At 46.1% G+C, this 19,815-nt stretch overlaps 1 protein-coding gene and 2 long non-coding RNA genes across 3 annotated transcripts in view; 2 read left to right on the top strand and 1 right to left on the bottom strand.

The window, feature by feature from the left end:
* Nucleotides 1-607: 607 nt before the first annotated feature.
* Nucleotides 608-19,815, bottom strand: part of LOC139751970 (uncharacterized) — a 96,147-nt gene continuing 76,939 nt past the window's right edge. The window contains exon 3 of the long non-coding RNA XR_011713458.1: nt 608-715. This is a non-coding gene — a long non-coding RNA (uncharacterized lncRNA). The remainder of the gene's footprint in view (nt 716-19,815) is intronic.
* On the top strand, nt 3,031-13,392 carry LOC139751959 (uncharacterized). Its single transcript, XM_071667702.1, has 4 exons — nt 3,031-3,877; nt 7,616-7,694; nt 9,072-9,265; nt 9,971-13,392. The coding sequence occupies exons 1-4, from the start codon at nt 3,166-3,168 to the stop codon at nt 10,414-10,416; spliced, it is 1,431 nt and encodes a 476-aa protein (XP_071523803.1). The 5' UTR covers nt 3,031-3,165; the 3' UTR covers nt 10,417-13,392.
* The window catches only part of LOC139751964 (uncharacterized), a 71,249-nt gene continuing 71,010 nt past the window's right edge, over nt 19,577-19,815 (top strand). The window contains exon 1 of the long non-coding RNA XR_011713454.1: nt 19,577-19,626. This is a non-coding gene — a long non-coding RNA (uncharacterized lncRNA). The remainder of the gene's footprint in view (nt 19,627-19,815) is intronic.

Consider the following 19,815-nt stretch of genomic DNA (forward strand, 5'->3'; position numbering starts at 1 on the left):
TACATTTACTATAACACGTACATAGACGATTTAGTGATGAAAACGGTAAGACGAGAGGAGAGGGTACACACACACAGCTGGCTTCCCTTACGTACATACAGGGAGTAACACACACACACACACACACAGGTGTTTCCTAGTGGCAGGATGTATGTATGTGGTCAGGTCTTGAGAGCAACACGGCAGAACTCACCACCATTGTGCCCTATCTTTCTTATCACCAATATACTCAACCTAATCATCCTACACAGGATCACCAACCAATCCCTTCCACTAATCATCCTACACTGGATCACCAACCAATCCCTCCCACTAATCATCCTACACAGGATCACCAACCAATCCCTCCCACTAATCATCCTACACTGGATCACCAACCACACAGAGGCCGGCAGACAAGCCGTACTGGAGGGTCGTCAGTATGCACACACACACACACACACACACACACACACACACTGTACTTCATGGAGCCACTTGCATCCGCCGGTGCAGCCCCTCACGTGTGGCTCCAGCGATGTGGCCCTCATCATGATGGTCCCTCCTCCTCCTCCTCCTCCTCATGCAGCTATGTGGACGATACGTGTCACTACGGGCAGAGAAACACGTCAGTACCACCACCACACTGCACTCCCTTCACCTGCACTCCCTCCACCTGGTCTCCCTTCACCTGGTCTCCCTCCACCTGGTCTCCCTCCACCTGGACTCCCTCCACCTGGTCTCCCTCCACCTGGACTCCAGAACACCTAGTACACAACTTTCATCCTCCCCACACCCACCTATGCCTGCCCCAGCCAGGTCTTCCTCCCCAGCCACCACACACCAGGGCACACAAGGTCATGCAAGGTCATCCCGGGTCCCTCACACACATCATGAGACGCTCAACACACTGCTCTCTCTCCAACCATCACCTGCACCTCATCCAACCATTCGGGAAGGAGCTAGTGCTCCATCCCCGCCACCATCACCTCCTACCACCAGAGATCCCTCGTCGCCAAGTTGCAGTTGGGCACCATAACCACACTGGGCCCAACCCAGCTGGTCCAGCCCGCTACAAGAACAGGCCCTCGCCGTCCTACCCGCTATCAATACCATCAGTAATCACTGGACGACACCGTGGCTTCGACCTTGGTGTAGATGTAAAGGCTGTAAGCTTAACAACGCCCTCCCTCCCTCCCTCCCTGCCTGCCTGCCAGCCACTCACAGCCTCAGTAGATGAAGTTCTATGTCTATTTCTATATCTTCAGACTTTGACTACTTATTGCAATAAGCCGTTTATTATCATCCTATCATCATAATGACACACACACACACACACAACACACACACACACAGAGCTACACGCGATATAGACAGACACACACACACACGCACGCACCCACACTCATTCATAGGTCTGGGTAGTTCACATGTTGCTGGCGGCTGCCTCATGATGTGTCCACTTCATTTACCCAAATATTGTATCAAGTTAATGTAACTACTTAATGTCTGGCCAGCCACAAGCTCCTCTCACATGTTAGGTCCCACACTGGGGGAGGAGTAAGAGGCCATTCTTGTGTAGTGCAGCCACCCCTCGTGCTGGTGAGGTGGTGCATGTTGTGGTGCATGTTGTGGTGGTGAATGTTGTTGTTGTGGCGGATGCTGTGGTAGTGGTCATAGTTCTGGCTCTCTTAAGTGAGGCTGCAGCTGTGGTGGCCGGGGTAGTTCTGGTTGTAGTGGTGGGGTTGTGATAATGGTTACAGTGGTGTTGGTGGTTGTAGTTGGGTTGTAGTTCTAGCGGAGCGTCAGCCTTGCTGGTAGTTTCAGGGATGAGATGCAGTTGTGGTGATGGTAGTAGTAGTGTTGATAAGAGCAGTGGGGTTGCTGTGGTGGGTTGTAGTAGTGGTGGTGGGAAAGGGTTGTAGCAGTAGTTCTGATGGAATAAGTGGGTGGGGTTGTAGATGGCATTCTTGCAGTGATGTTAATGGTTGTAGTGGTCGGTTGTAGATGTTGTGGTGTGGGGTTAATGGTAGGGGCGGGGTTGTGAGGTCGAGGCTGGTGGTTATGGTAAGGTATAGATGATGATGATGGTGGTAGTCTGGTGGTATGCGAGGGTTGTGTTGGCAGTGGTGGTGGTGGTAGAGGAGTATGGTGGCCGCTGGTGGCACAATAAGAGGGTAATAGCACTTTAATAGAATAATGAGGGGTACCCCAGGGTGGTGGGGGGGAGTGGCCTCCCTCACCCACCCACACGCCGACTCCCCCACGATACATGCACGTCCGCTGCTCCTGCCGCCTACTATAGCAAGCTGTGTGTTGTGTGGTGGGGGCCAGGTGGCCGCCAGCCCGGCTATAGCAGCAATATAATCAATAATAACCATAGAAGTACGACCATTAGGGCGAGGCGGCCGGGGGCAGGGGGAGGTATGGCCATGACGTCACCATGAGGGCGCCCCGCGGCTGGCCATTGGTCCAGGGCCTCCCCTCGTGTCCCCTCTAACTGGTACATAAAGACTGGCTCCCAAGAAAGAAGCGTTCTGATTGGTGGACAGGGCGTGGCACGCCAGAAGTGCCTCTCAATGAGTCTGGGCTTCCTATTGGCTGGGTAATGACTCCCAAGATGGCAGCAGTGCCATCTCCCGCCCCGGGATTGGCCGGCGCCCCGGTGGGCGGGGCCAACCGGGCCTAACAAGGATAATTGTCGTATATAAAGAAAAGTTGGTGGTTAGATTTGATCAAGTCGATCTGAGCGCTTTGCCTTCCTACCTAAATTAGTGGAAGCCGGAGGCCAATTGAGCCTAGTTAGTAGTGGTGTCGACGGAATTGAGTGTGCGCGCGGAAAGCAGCGACTGGTGATTACCGCTCTGTTGTTCTCGTTAGTTCACATTTCGGGGATTGTGAGGCGGCCAACTGCCAATTGAGGCCATTGGCGCTCGTTGTCGCCGACACCGGCCTAAGCGGCGCCGTTCCTCCTTTAACTAGCCAACGAGCCGCCCTAACCAGCCTACCGGACCATCGTTAGGACTTAACCCGGGCCACGTGCTCACCTCCCCCAACCCCCCCAGCCCAGCCCTACACGCCCAACCACGTGCTAATTACCGCCACTTAACTACCAATTTAGGGCTGTTCCCGGAGACAACATCAGTGACCAGGAGATAATTTGGACATCAGACAACTTCCCCGACTATGAACGGCCAGTCCACGTCGGCCGCCGCAAGTCCTGCCAGTGTTGGAGGAAATGTTGGAGTGAACGGCAACGGTGGAGTGGGTAAGAGTGTTGGAGGAGGAGGCGGGTGTGGCGGCGCCGGGGGCTCGGGCGGAGGTATTGGTGGTGGAGCCCCTGGGGGGTCAGGTGGAACCTTCCACAGCATCCAGGTCATGTTGGGTCTGCCCTCTGACCTCATGCTGGCGCCCTCACTCACTCCCACCCACAGGGAGTACCAGGAGGGCCTGCCGCCCACGCCTACCACCCTCAACACGCCCGTCTCCCACCCCGCCCACACCACCAACACGCCCACTCCCCCACAGGTCTCCCACTACAACACCCAGGCCACACACGCCCTCACCAACCTGAACACCCAGAACACACACGCCCACGTCCAAAACGCCCACACCTCAGTCCAGAACGCCCACACCTCCGTTCAGAACGCCCACACACCGGTGCAGAACGCCCACACGGGCGTGCAGAACGCTCACGCGGGCGTGCAGAACGCCCACACCCACGTGCAGGGTAGCCACGGGCAGGCGCAGGCCGCTCACGCCGGCAGCTCTCTGGAGGCGCCATTACCTGTGCCTGTGGTGGGTGACAAGAGGAAGCTGGATGAGGGGTCATCCTACCCCAGCCAGCAGGCACCCACCCCCCCAGGACAGCAACAACAACAACCCCCCAGCTCGACAGGTAAGCTTAGTGCACTAACAACATAAACCACACATAGGTAAGCTTAGTGCCCTCCTTACCAGCAAAACAAACCACACACAGGTAAGCTTACCTCCTTACTAGCAACACAACACAAACCACACACAGGTAAGCTTACCTCCTTACTATCAACACAACATAAACCACACACAGGTAAGCTTAGTGCCCTCCTAGCAGCCTCTAAGCTCTACAGACAAGCTTACTCACTTCCTGGCAGATTCTTAATTTTACAGTTGTATAACTATTTCACTTTTATAACTATCTAGTTTTATAACTATTAATATGACCATAGTTGTGAATTCTATGGTTACTTTTATCTGTAATTACTATAAAAGAGAATTCATATATTCATTTTTCTTTATGTGTGTGTTATCTTGCATTCTTTCATCTTGTCTTCGTCTGATAATACTATACAATACTGCTCTACCTTCCCGATAACATCATCATCTCACACTGGAATAACATCACCATGTATCTCATAATCAGCTTGAACCACGTGTTCAACTGATGACCCAGTCTCCGCTGACCACAGGGTAGACAAGTACGTAGGTGGAACTACAGCACCAACACAAGTCACTATGATCAAGAGATCTCATCTTCATACACACAAAACTTTTAATACATTTAAACATAAAAATTTCAGTTGTTCATTACGTAGGTCTGTTATCCATATTGAGAAGTGTACCTACAGGGATAATTGTATACTGTAGAAATGTAACCTACAGAACCGTAGCCTCTGACGGCCCTTATGCGCCTTTCTGGGATACATGGCTGATACCCTGGTCTTTCTCAAGTGCTCTCTCTCTCTCTCATATATATATATATATATATATATATATATATATATATATATATATATATATATATATATATATATATATATATTAGTCTCCTTCTGTTTCCCCTTTTACAAAGTTAAAATACAGAGGGGAGGGTTTCTAGCCCCACGCTCTCGTCCCCTTTAGTCGCCTTCTACCTCGCTAACGCGGGAGACAGCGACAAAGTATGATAAATAAATATATAAATACCTATATATATATATATATATATATATATATATATATATATATATATATATATATATATATATATAATGTTACGGTATTTCGTGGGCTCATGGTCAGGAGTGGAAAGCCACCTAAGCGCGCTGTTATCATGGAGGCAGCCAGGGTAAAAACCTCCTACATCCACCATGTTGGTGATTTCCCGAGCCAGCGGCCGCCAGGAAGGCACGAGTCAGCCGTACACAATAATGCACGTTTGGTGCCTCTGTTCCGGGATGAGAAATTTGTGAGTTGAGAATGACTTCCATACCTAGTGGTGCAGTACATTCCCCATCCCACATAATTCAGTCTTAGCGACCGTCGCGGAGCGGGGAGGGCGAGGGAGGTAGGGAAAATGACGCCACCACAGCAGAGCCGAGATTCGGCTACAGCGAGCCTAGCATACGCTACGTTACCTCAACTCTGGTCTACCTTGGGTTATAATAAACGTACGTTGTTATCATCTTATGTGGGTGGAGGGCCGTAAACACTGGCAAGAACTCTTACTGATGACTAGTGTCTTAAATAACGACGCTGAGAAACATTCGTTTGAAACATTAAGTGTGACCAGCTAACGTCGGGTATGTGCGCGCGCTACCTATCACAACGATACCATGGTAATCTCTCATTTCTGACGTGCTAAATATTAATGGTAAATCCATACGTTTGTGTCTGGTTATTATGGTCCAGTAGACATCTTGCGGGGTCATGATGGCCGATCAAACTGTACATTTCTCTGGAGGAACTTGACGCGGAGGCGAACACCACAGCCAACGAAAAGTATTCGTACAAGATGCAAGACGTGGCTACCATGTTCATCTATGGCTTCAGTGAAATGGGAAAACCATAACCAAAATAAACAGATATGATTTCTATTACGATATTGTAAAAACATTTAAAAACCCTTAACTTAAAATGGTTATTACCCCTTTCTTGCCTGCGATACATCCAGCAGTTCTGATATATATATATATATATATATATATATATATATATATATATATATATATATATATATCGTTATCCCTGGAGGCAGAAAAAAAAATCATACGTGCATTTTCTGCAGGTGGAAGGCGACCAAGAGTGCGCCGCGGGAACCAGGGCTCAGCTGGATATGAGTTCCTCCCTCAATATTATCATCATTAAATCCCTGGGACCCCTTTCATAGAATTCCTATAGCTTCAAAGCTGCGTTCACGCAGGAGCTGGGTAAGACTGCCTCCTTTGGAAGAGGTTTATCCTGGACCACAGTACAGACCTTTCCGTTCGCTTCTGTGTCAAAGGTGACTTCCCGATGGCTACGTCACACTTACAGGCAGACCCACATGACATATTAATACCTCGCTCAATATACATGTCTATATACATTATTATTATTATTATCATTATTATTATTATTATTAGTAGTAGTAGTAGTAGTAGTAGTAGTAGTAGTAGTAGTAGTAGTATCATTATTATTATCATTATTATTATTATCATTATTATTATTATTATTATTATTATCATTATTATTATCATTATTATTACCATTATTATTATTATTATCAAAGAAAGCCAGAACTCTTTATTCAGGGGCTGCTGTAGTTTCAAACCTGCGCGCTAAATGAGAAGCAGGTACAGGAGTTCAAAGGATGAACTCCTTTGAAAACTAGTTTTCAGAGAAAACTGATGATGACATACACTCTTGCCGACGGTGACGCTTCACAAGCGGTGTACTCTTAAGCAGGCAGAGTCCGGTAACACACACACACATCAAGGTTATGAGGGTCACATGTGGTTCAGGTCGTCATGTGAGGCCAGGCTGGAGAGCGAGTTGTGTGGGCTGACCCACACTGACTAGTAAAGTGTTGTCAAGCGTTACCAGCAACACTGGTGTTACGGCAGTTGTCACACCTCAGTGAGGGACTACCAAGGGTTGGAACAACCAATTACTATTCGTATATAACTATCCTATGTCCACTATCCCTATCCGTGCTCTCTTAACTGGTAAATGGATAGGATATCAACCAGTTGACCAGTATCGACCATATCCTCAGCTTCCAGTGTTAAATTCTTTCATTCACGTCGTAAATAACCATTTGTTAAGGTACTAAAATTACACTGATAATTACTATGAATCTCATGTAATATCTAGCATATATTTTGGAAGTAATTCCCTTTCGATAATTACCTTATATGAGCCTCTATAACCCTGGCTGTAGTGAGAGTATGGAGGGTTCTTGGGACTGTGGTGGGGAGGGGAGGGGAGGTAGGGTGTTGGAGGGTTCTTGGGAGTGTGGTGGGGAGGGGAGGGGAGGGAGGGTGTTGGAGGGTTCTTGGGAGTGTGATGGTGAAGAAGTGGTGAAGGTAACACGAGGATAACAACAGATGCCGGGCTTCGAGGCAAGTGTGTCCATCAGCACCACACAACACGACATCCAGACACATCTTATGTGTCCCACCCAGTCCCGTCTCTCCTGGCCGTCTCTCCCGCTCTGCTCTACCAACATCTACGAAGGTTCCTCAGTATAAATAGTCTATTCTCTGTGCTTTTCCAGCACGTCCTCTGTCACATTATTCTCCTAAACTTCGTCCATTACGTCAATATCAAGAGACATAAGCGATCGCAAACATATATGCATTTCAGCATCATGTCAGATTGTAAATGTTTGATGAGTAATGTCCACCATATCTTGCAGGAGAACAGTCAGCCAAGAAGTCAGACTCCAAATCTAAGAAGTCCTCAGACACACCTGGCGTCAAGAAGAAGAAAACCAGGTATGTGAAGCTGGTCAACAAACTCTCCACATCTGACGCCACACTCACTCCCTTCTCTCTAACTTTTATCTATTTGGCATTATTCTTTTATCTACTAATTCATTATATATATATATATATATATATATATATATATATATATATATATATATATATATATATATATATGCGTGTGTGTGTGATTACCTATTTGTGGGGGGCCCCATCTCACGAACAAGTGTGTCTTTAAATCGTAAAAATTAACGTGTTAATGAATTACCTGCAGCCACAGGGTAAAAATAAAATAAGCCACTGGAATGGTCATGTTACAGACACAGTACACGTCCAGCTATGTACATGGTACACGAGGGAGGCGTCTGAAAGGGAGTGGTAGGCTTTGCCATGTGTAGGTAGGGTGAGGCGGGAGAGGTACAGCGTGGTGGAATGAAGCTGTAAGAAAGTGGGAGGGAAAAACACATATGTTAAAGGTAAACTGTGGCAGAAAATAACGATGAACGGAAAACGAAGAGTGTAAGACAGAAAGTCCTAAACAGCACAGGAAAAGCCAAGTCCAACTCGAGAGAAAATCTGATCAGAATCAAGTGACGTTATTATGAAGTGAGACCAACACGTGTAGAAGAAAGGTATGCATGAAGAAGTGGAGTACATGAGACAGGTCTGGGAGAATGACAACAACAAAGTATGATGTCCATAAGTGAGGGAGGGAATATTCTTATGAACTTATTAGGCATGATGGTGAACAAGACGTGTCTGTTGGTTCAGCCGGAAAACTGGTGAGGATGAGAGAAATGTGTATATAGGAGGGGAAGCCAGTACACAGGAAGAAGTTATACAGGTGTTGTAGACTGGAAAATGGAGGTGTGGAGTGGATGTGGCAGCAGGGAAGATGTTCAGGTTGTACCTGCTCACTGGACCATGACTGTATTTGTTCCACTGTATAAAGGAGACGAGAGTAAAGTTGATTGTAAGGATTATAGAGTAATGACTGTCCAGAACATATTGCTGGTGAGGAAGGTGGTGGGTTTAGCGAGGCAGGAGGAGGACATGTGCATCACACATTTAGAGATGAGTGATGAATGATGATGATGTGAGGCAGTCATTATATGAAGGTATTAGGATGGTAAGTTCATGGCACATGATAGGCTGGTGAAGATGTTGAACTGCTGTACTGTAGATAGTGGGAGGAGAGGAACAGATACATAATGACAGAAATGATAAAGCGGTGTCACAGGAATGACTGGGGATGACATGTCATGACAGTAGTGTTGGCTGGGAGTGGAGACACTTGTCTTACCTGACCATGTTTGTCTCAAGTGAAAAGTAAGAAGCATTTTCACAAGTGTTAAGTCCATGTGAACCATTACCCTCTCTCCACAGGACCACCTTCACAGCCTACCAGCTGGAGGAACTGGAGCGTGCGTTCGAGCGGGCCCCCTACCCTGACGTGTTCGCTCGGGAGGAGCTGGCCGTCAAGCTGAACCTGTCTGAGTCCAGAGTCCAGGTGTGGTTCCAGAACCGCCGGGCTAAATGGAGGAAACGAGAACCACCGAGGAAGAACTACATCCCACCAGGTACTGCATGCATGTCCTCCTCCGTCAGTAGTTCACCGTCACCTTACTGTCCCACCAGCACCTGTGGTGAGGCCGTACCATCTGCAGTACAGTCTCGTCAAAGACTTATCTGAATGGAGTACATATTTCCCTGCTCTTGGAAGTAGCGCAGTCTTGGGCTGCTGGAGCCTGTCGAAAGAGCTCCTGTGTTACATTTTCGCTGACTATCCCTCAGTATAATTCGTTGAGACAATATCTATGTTTCTAGAATCAGATGCTTCTAAATGGATAACATGTATAGCTATAGACAGAGTCGGCGTATATGACGCACTGTTGGCAGATGGTACGCACACTGCACGTGCAGGAGACATGACGTTGGATGGTCATTATCCTGACCGTCGTGTCAAGACCTCGAGGTATGATGACCGTGGGATGTAAACTGTTCAGCTGTGTCAGGTGCAAACAGATGATCTCGAGTGTTACTTGATGTGACGAGAGTGGTCGCTGCTGTACCACACTGTGTAGCATGTAATCCACTACAGGGACGTAGTGAGGTCAGGTAATCCACTACAGGGACGTAGTGAGGTCAGGTAATCCATTACAGGGACGTAGTGAGGTCAGGTAATCCACTACAGGGACGTAGTGAGGTCATGTCATGGTGTACAGCGATGTTTACTATATCTTGTTTGTGATTGGTGGACTGATGTTGGGTTCTGTTGTTTGCAGGAAGCATGGGAGGCGGCCTGGGAGGCACCTTCAACTCCCTCAACTCGCTCAACTCCCTCTCCCCCTTCAACTCCGGCGAGGCCTGGAGTTACCCGTCCTCCTACGAGCACACCCACCTGAACCTCCTGGGCCCCGCCTCGTACCCCTTCTCAGCCAATCACAACCCGGGTTATAGCTACCCGATGCTCTCTCAGCCAATGGGAATCAACGACTCCCTTTTTACGAACCCCATTGGCCAGATGAGGACGGGAGAGTTCCAGTCGTCGACGGGGATGCGGGATTTCGGGAACGGGCCCCTGAAGACCTACGACTACCTGCAGGAGGTCAAGACGGAGGATTTTCTGCACGAGAAGAGGGACGCCAACATGAACAACGTGCGCCACCAGCCGGCCCCAAAGGAAAACAAGGATTCTTCATGCATCATGCTGCCTTCTTTTTTAAGTTAAGTCAGGAGCTTCGAGCGATGAAGAGGGCGCGCCTCCAGGAAGACGCCCAGGCCTACGAAGCTCAGATATCCCAGGCCTACAACCCCAGCTTAGCTCCACCCTCGCAAGCCATCAACCAGTCGCCGGTCATGCCTGCCTCCGTGGCACCGCCACCACCCATCGTCAGCCAATCAGCAGGTAATGCTGCACCCCCTCCCCCACCCATGGTCAGCCAATCAGCGGTGGTGCCTCCAGCAGGTGCCGCCCGTCCGCTCCTATGTTGTGACGACACTGGTTACGACGTGCCCGCCGCCGCCCACGCCTACGACCAGCCCGCCGCCCCCGCCCACAAGTATAATGCTCCGCCCACTCTCAAGGTCCAGCAGCATCACCACCACCACCCCCCGCCGCCCCTGGACGACCCCCCACCACCCCCACACAAGTACGACCTGCCGCCACAACACCAGCACGACTACGACGTCGCCCCGCCCACAGCAGCGGCCGGCCATGAGTACGACCCGCTACCCCCGCAGGTGCCTGTGGCGGGGGAGGAGGAGCCACCGGTGGTGTACCCAAGCGTGGGGGCAGGGCCTATGGCTGACCCCACGCCCCTGGCCGACCACTCCCTCACCCCAGGCTACTTCCCTCACTACCCGCTAGAGGCGCAGCACAACCTCCACTCCCAGGACCCGCTGGACTACAGCGTCCTGGAGGCCCTGTTTGACGGCTCCCCCTACCCCGCCTCCGACGTTGGCGGCCCTGACGCCTACCAGGACTACCAACAGTACTAGCCTTATGTTGGTAACCCTGACGCCTACCAGGACTACCAACAGTAGTAGCCTCATGTTGGTAACCCTGACGCCCACCAGGACTACCAACAGTACTAGCCTTATGTTGGTAACCCTGACGCTTACCAGGACTACCAACAGTACTAGCCTCATGTTGGTAACCCTGACGCCCACCAGGACTACCAACAGTACTAGCCTTATGTTGGTAACCCTGACGCCTACCAGGACTATCAACAGCACGTCTTATTTCCTTACGTTGGTAACACTGACGCCAACAAGGACTACCAACAGCACGTCTTATATCCCTATGTTGGTAACCCTGACGCCTACCAGGGATACCAACAGCATTAGCCTTATTTCCTTAAGTTGGTAACTCTAGACGTCTATCAGGACTACCAATATTAGTCTTATTTCCCTGTGTTGGTAATCCTGACGTCTATCACGACTACCAACAGCACTAGCCTTATCTCCCTATGTTGGTACCCCTGCCACCTAACAAGACTACCAACAGTAATAGCCTTATTCCCTTATGCTGGTAACCCTGACGCCTGCCAGACCTAAAAAAAATAGCCTTATTTCCTTATGTTGGTACCCCTGCCACCTAACATGACTACCAACGGTATTAACCTTATTGCCTTACATTGGTAGCCGTGACAGCGACCAGGACTACCAAGTACTAGTCTTTATATTGGAAGCTCTGACGCTCACCAGGACTACCATAAACACTAGACTTACTGCCTCTGATACCATGATGGCGGTCCTAACGCCAGCCTGTACTACCAACAACATTAACCTTGTCTTCTTATGTTGACAGCATTGACACCTACCAGGACTACCAACGGTATTAACTTCTCAACCTCTTTATTTGATGTTGGCGGCCCTGATGCCTACCTACCACAGATACCAGTATTGCCAGCCTGGTTTCCAGCCTGATCAGACTTTGGTCACTCTGTCCCACCAGGACTTCCCTTTTCTCATCAGATGTTGACAACCCTGAGTCACCTATCACGGCTGCCAACAGCATGAACCATGTATTTTTCCTTCCCAGATGATGGCACCTAAAAACGTCTAACTAGATTCAAAATAATATGATTTATGACTGTCAAGATGAATGTGCTTACAAATACGACCTACAATACTGTGGATAACTGCGGATCACCATTAATGTACACAACCATAATCAGACCTGCCAACTTCAAACACCAACAGGGCCACAAACTAGATCACCACAAGGGTTACCAACAATGCCACAAACAGGGTTGCCAGTATGACAACTCCTCCACCCTATCAGGACTACCAACATAATCACAAAGAAAGGCTTACTAAGACTACCCCCCCCCCATCAGGACTGCCAATATCATTACAGCTACCACGACTACCAATACGATAGGAACATGTACTACTGAGCGACTGACCTACAAGTACTGACACCATTACCTTAATTACACTTCACACAGCTTCACACATTAGCATGAGCACAGCTACCAGTGGTACAAGCCACAGGCAGGTCACCATGCAACACTAACAACAGGGCTACCAGTGTGAACACCAGGGCTACCAACACTATCGTCGCCTCCAGGACCCCTGAGGGTGCCCCACGCTAGGGAAACCATCGGTAACAGGCCTTCCAACAGAGTAAACCATTGTGCCATGTGATGTTTTATACTTTTGTATGTCTTAGGATTAAGTGTGGGTGACTGAACGAACGAATGACGTAGAGATGTGATAGGTTTTAACTTGTGTACGTTTTTGATGAAGATTAGGATGGGTATGCATGTGAAAGTCTATTTTTGAAGAGAAGTTGAAGTTATATAGCCATTATGTTCTCAGACCAGTGAATATTTTAATGTTAGAACTAGTAGGAAATTCTTGATGAATGTTAATTATTGCCACGTACTTTCAACGTTAACGATACCCATGTTTGTAGTGTACGACATTCTCAATTACGTGAAATGTCTCTCTCTAATGTAGTACATTTTTTTTTAATTTGTTTCAGTATTTGTTGCTTCATATTACAACAAAAATGCAAAACACCTAAAAATATATGATGTAATAGGATTAAAGAAACTGTAGATGCAGCTAAAGAGATTACGCCATAGGCCTATACCGTGTCAAGTCTTGTGACCTGTAGCAAACGCTTCGCTCATTGCCATATATTGTCTATCTGTTCAGTGAAATTTATTTAATAATAGATCTTTAAGAAAACAAAGTTGTAATGAAATAACCTTCACTCGTTGAAGACTATGGCAAGTGATATTGTGCCGACTCCCAGGACAAACATTGCTAATATAGCAACTAAATTCAGCAGCCGGATGGGTCACGTGTCGCCTCACGGATAACGTACAATCATGACGGCTGAAAGCCAGTCAGACGAAGGGCCAATTTCCGGTTTACTTCATTACGCTAACTTTTAAAAATATTATCTACAACAACTCACAACCACTTCTTATCTACCACAGTTAGTGACAGCCTCTTGAGAAATGTCTCCAAAGTATCCAGCACGTAACAAGCAGTCCAGGTAAACCAGGCAGTAGCTTGTGGGTTTAGCCTGTGGATGGTGAGCTCTGGTTATACCACACGACAGCTGCGGTGCCGACATGTGAGGCCATTGTTCGTCTGTTCCAGACGCTTCTTCAGTAGAGTGGGAGAGCCATGCCCACAATCGGACGCCTAGCACATTTATGATTACAACAGTAAGCAAGACCCCGGAATACAGGACGGGTAAGGGGATGGCATGAAGCAGATGTGCGACTCTTCCAGAGCGACTTTATCCAGAATCTAAAAAGAATCTGGTAACTGACGGAAAACAGAGAAAGAATTGTCTATTGTCCTTTATCGACCTCTATCTTCTGCATTTGCCACACAAGCTACTCCCAAAAACGAAGTTTTCTCTTGTCAGTCATGTCAGAGGAAATGGACTATCCCATCTTTATATCCTATCACCAACCTAGCTATTTTGTTACCTTAATATTCTGTTACACCTGCAGTTATGAACTTGCTATGCAGTTTACCGCAAGATGAGAACTAAATGTTTTTGAATGTTAGTAGAGTCACGGGGGTTGAAGGAGTGACTGTGGCCTGTCATCGTTCCTGATGACCTCCCAGTGTGAAGGTATACCTGGTGATCCAGGGACAACCCGTCCATGGTACTCAATCAACCCTTGACCTGATTTGGCTACTATATTCCCGCGCACCTTGATGTCTACCATGAGTAAACTTTTTGACTACATATATTCATGACCACTTTAACATTCACTTTGTATATGACGCTACAAGGTCAGTAAATCCACATGGTGACTCGATCACTTGTAATGCACCAAAACCATAGCTCCCTATCCACAATCAGACCCTACATACCTTTCTATGGTTTCCCCTGGCCGCACCACATGCCCTGGTTCAATCCATTGACATCACGTAGACCCTTGCGTACTCCATCCCGGGCCACCTTTCACTCCGGAATATTCAGGCCCACATTACTCCAAATCTTTTCCACTCCATCCTTCCATCTCTAATTTAATCCTCCTATTCTCCTTGTTCCGTCCACTTCAGACATTTATTTCTCTTTGTCAACCTCTCCTCACTCATTCTTTCCATATATATCATCTATCGTTTCCCTGCTACTGGAAATGGCGTAGCCTCGTAGCTGAACAATTCCTTTCAGTGAGAGCGATCCTGAGGTTACATAATGATCATAAGACCCGCCTCATTTTATACTGTCCTTTTTCATAACATGCGAGTCTACTGCTATATCAGTTTGTAAATACGATTCCACAAAGAAAATAAATTACCGTGTTGTACATAAGATTCCATGTAAAAAATGATAAACTAAACTCAGATGTCACTTACGTTATCCTAAATATGTTAAAATATTTTTGCAACTCAAACCTTACTTGAGGTGGCAACACACCAGCAGAGCCAACGGTTCTAACGGCAGGGAGTGGGTGGGGCGCCGCCGCTGGCCCAGGCGTCCACTGCTTCCTACTGTCTGCCCCGGACTATCATCAACCATAGACAATCTGAAACCAGTAAGAAACTGAATGAACGAAGATAAAACTGACGCTAAATTCAACTATTTGAGCCAATGAAAAATCTTTTCTGCTCTCTGTATATTTACTCTCATATAGTCTGATATAGTTAAGGAGTGTTAGGTAAAGTGCATGAAGGGGAAACATTGTATGAGGGAAAGAAAACTTGTGGTGTAAGGTGAGAGGTGGTTATCCTGGCTGCTTAATAAAATGCAAGCTATCATGGGTACTTACCAGATAATGTTCTCAACTATCATGGGTACTTACCAGATAATGTTCTTAACAATCATGGGTACTTACCAGATAATGTTCTCAACTATCATGGGTACTTACCAGATAATGTTCTCAACTATCATGGGTAATGATCAAAATGCTATTCTTAACTATCATAGGTACTTATAAAAAAAAGATTCACGTAATTATTATGAATACAAAATGTTTTTCTTGAGTTCCAAAAGACATTAAATACTATTCTTGGCTATCACAGGTACTGATTAAAATACTCATTAGGTTATAAAGGGATACGTGTTTAATACGTTACCAGTAATCGTGGTATACACCATGCATAATTTTATTCATGAAAAACAAGAACGTTAACTAAAAATCATACGGATGGACTATATGAAATTTGGTCAGTGCAAAAATCTATCGTGAATTTTCAGTGCATACACATTTGCTGAAAAAAATCATAGATAAAACATTAAAAGGTACGCTATTCATATATGAACCTTCAAATTACCTGCAGTAGATAATCTATGAAGCGAGCATTAAGGAGAATCAGAGAGGCCCTACACGCGAAGAGTATACATGTAAGTTGTAAATTCAATGTTTGATTGTTTTGCTTGTCAGCAGAGTCACTGTTAACACAGCTGGTGCAACGGTGATGGTCAGTGTTCGGGCGCATGCGCACTCGTTCTGTTCACTGTGTACAAACATCTGGTGTTGAGATACTTAGCTACTGAGTCTGTTCTCAGTGCATGAAGTTAGGTTATTGTGTCCATACACATGGGCGGCGAAGCAGAAGTGTACCACCTAAATTCGTTCAACAGGTTATGCATATACCGTGGAAATGTTAGAGCATCCTTAATCTTATGCTTGATATCATGTCTTAATATCAAAATTCATTAACTATGTTAAACAAGTATACAAATAATATATCATGTCCATCTGTGCGGCCTCCGAGGAGCGCAATAACGTTATATACAGAGCTGGGGCACAGACACGCTAGCGTAGTACATACAATACAGGAACTTACTGGAATAACAGATTTTAAGCACCGATAATTTCAGCAACCTGGAAACAAAGATAATGCTAATAGCTTCACATTTATAAAATCCTTAGTATCTGCTGAACTGATATAGCATCGACATATTTTGTACATCAAAATAGACGAAAATGCTGCTTCTCCAATGTCTTGAGCTTATTGGTATAGTTGTAGGGAAAAAATGAAAACAATGAAATGAGACAACTATGTCGGTAAAGTACAGACAGAACAGCCAGCAGTGCAGGTTTCACCATGGCAATAATTCTCAAAACGAAGCAAAGATTTTCTGTTGCATGACGTAGTCCTTTAAGCACAACTGTACGATACCTACTCACAACACATCACAACCAAGGATCGTTACAATCGTATAGAACAGCCAGTAATACGTGAGCGAGTCATGAAGGTGCGTTATCTATGACGGGTCCATGTAAGTCAGGTGTTGCGCTACGTCACCTGGTTGAAGTGCGAGTACATCCAGTAAGTTTGATGACATTCAGTAGGTAGATATTAATTGTCTTGTCCCTTAATTCACTTGCTACATCAGTGATTATCTATAAATCACATACTGCTGAGGGTCACTTTGTTGTTCCGAATCATACTAAATCCAGTGTATCATAATTCCGAAAAACATCAAACTGCCTGCCTATCCAATCTGGTTTAGGATGTTAGACTTATGGTTATCTCATCAGGATAGTACTGAACAATTTTCATTTAACCATATATTCACTTTCACAGTTATACGTTTAATACAGTTTTTCCTTATTTCCCCCCAGTTCTGCGGCCTCTTACACTGTTAGCATTATTTACAGAGGTGCTTCGCATCGTCTGGTTCTGATTCATTTCCAATCTCACACAACCTCACTTTCTCGATATCTGTCTCTACTCTCACTTTCAGTCTACATTTTTCTTCCTGCTTCTTCGCCAATCTTCGCTGTCCAGTTTCTTAACAACAGACACTGGTTTAGTGGTCTACACATTCTGTATGCGTTTCCAATCTTTTCTTTTTCAATTCCTCTATTAAACTACTCTAAAGTCCCAATTTCCAGTGTTCTTCTATATCACCACTTGCTTCCTCATCCCTCATATTACAATGATAACCGAGCGATGGGGTGTCTGCTGGGCCCGGCCGGCTGGTCATGACGCGTCATGATTCCCGCCGTGAGCAGGGCAAGCACGGCGACTTTCCCTGCCGGTCTCCCGCCATCCCTTGGTGCAGGTATGTTGTCATGGTCCCTCTGTTTGTCTGTGATCTTTACGGCCACAAAGGTCATATCTGGTGCCTAGACCTCCTGATATAACCCAGCTATCGTGCTTGATGGTCATTTACACAGATATACTCAAGCCCACGATAAACAAGTAGTCGACCGTATGTTTACCTGGGTCTTTACACGTCTGTCGTTTAACGTGATGACCAAAGTAATGCATTGTGTGCACGTCTGTACGTGTGTGCATAATTTGGCAAACCTAAAAACCAGTAACTCCATACTATGTGTACTTCAACACTGGGGAAGGATAACGACCATACGAGATCAATCTGCCGTGTTTTCACTTGAATCTGTAAGACTTCCGTATTGCATCTTGACCTGGGAGTGATTAACCTGTGGATCGCACCTATCACCACATCCATAAATCTCAAACTTTATTTTGATTCGTCAATCGAATTAACAACATTTGTATTACTTGCTCAGTGCTGCCCTATTTACAGACGCAGTTCGGTAATGTGTTCTCAACTTTTAATTTGTAGTACTCATGACTACAGTGCCCTGTGCTTGCACTCGCCACAGTCCTGAACTACCAACCCCGATATAAAATAATAATAATAATAATCATAATAATATTAATAATAATAATAATAATTAATAATAATAATAATAATAATAATAATAATAATAATAATAATAGTTACTTCAATGGTGTGATTATTCAGGTCTTACGAATTGTTGCACCATGTATGCCACAGGCCTTCTGGAACATGCTAGGCTGCCGATCGCCCTGGGCTGCTAGGCTTCTGATCGCCCTGGGACTTTGGTTGGATTGCTAGGCTGTTGGTTGACTCGGGACTTTGGTTGGGGTGCTAGGTTGCTAGGCGCCTCAGGACTTTGGATGGGGCATGTTCGCCATTGTTCGCTCTGGGACTTAGGTTGGGACCTTTTGGGATAAGACTCAGGCCTAGAGTGGGATGTGGTGGTTCATTGGCCTCTCTGGCTTCGATACACCTAAAGCATACCTAGGATTTAGGGTGAAACCTGGAGAATCATAGGTATTTCTGAGGCATAAGATGGAACGGAAATCTTTCTGGGACTTGTGGAGGGGTCAAGGTAATCCCGACTTTGGGACAGGTTAGGATGGGAACTGGGGGACCCACAGCCTCTGAGACTACGTGGACCGAGTCTTTCTTGGACAGGATTAGACCATGGGGCTTTCTGGGCATCAGGCGGGTACGAAAAGGGACATAAGATTCTCTTGGAACTAAAGGTCTGCAGTCGTGACGTTTGATGTTCGAGCAATGGCTGCTGTGATATCTAACACGACGATGTGCAATGATATGGATGTGTATTTTGTTGAGCTGTTAATCAAACACATAGTGCATTGTACAAGAAAACATATTGCAAACTCACCAACTGTCCCGCATAATATTAGAAGAGCACGTGGAGCTTCAGATTACAAGAAATTCCTTCAACACTTAGTCACTCTGGTCAACCCCACACTGACCGCGTAACAGCTTACGCTTCCGCCGGTAGACGAGCGTCGGATAAAATCGATTAAGATTCATTGTTTCAAATATATTTCATGTAATGAGCATCTTTTTATATATATTTCTTTTTCAAACAACTAAAAGTTTTACTTCTGGAGCAGACATAATGCTTAGCAGATTCAAATGACATTTATTGAATCGTTACGCCATAGCTAGCAGAATTCCGTATCATATCTTTTATTATCTCTTACCAAAAAAGAAGCAGAGCATGTTGTGTTCTTATATTATCCTCAGAAATAGTAAGTTATCTTAGTGTTTCAACTATAAATATCACATATGTGGTACGCTGACAAAAGATAATCATATATCAACATAGTACTGTACAAGCAGGTTATAGCGGGCCATAACCGTTTCCTTGTGTTTGCCTGAAAGCCCGGGAAGGAGACTCACCATACTATGGTAAGTATGGTAGTTATGAGAACTCTGTAGGTAGGCGTTTTCTCTGTGGTAACTATGGACGTTTTCTCTGTCGTAGGTATGGGTTCTCTCTGTGTGGCAGGTATGGAGCAGGTGTAACATTAATTTGCCTCGAATTTTAATGCCAGGATGTCTGATGTTTGTATCTACGGTGGTCTAAAGCTTCCTCTT

Source organism: Panulirus ornatus, chromosome 12 (genome assembly GCF_036320965.1).
Source record: "Panulirus ornatus isolate Po-2019 chromosome 12, ASM3632096v1, whole genome shotgun sequence".
Taxonomy (NCBI): Eukaryota; Metazoa; Arthropoda; class Malacostraca; order Decapoda; family Palinuridae; genus Panulirus; species Panulirus ornatus.

Excerpts from the sequence above, each read along its gene's own strand:
- LOC139751959 (XM_071667702.1), top strand. The coding sequence starts at position 3,166 with ATGAACGGCCAGTCCACGTCGGCCGCCGCAAGTCCTGCCAGTGTTGGA. Across the intron at positions 3,878-7,615 it reads ACAACCCCCCAGCTCGACAG|GAGAACAGTCAGCCAAGAAG; the intron begins GTAAGCTTAGTG and ends CATATCTTGCAG. Across the intron at positions 9,266-9,970 it reads GAAGAACTACATCCCACCAG|GAAGCATGGGAGGCGGCCTG; the intron begins GTACTGCATGCA and ends TGTTGTTTGCAG.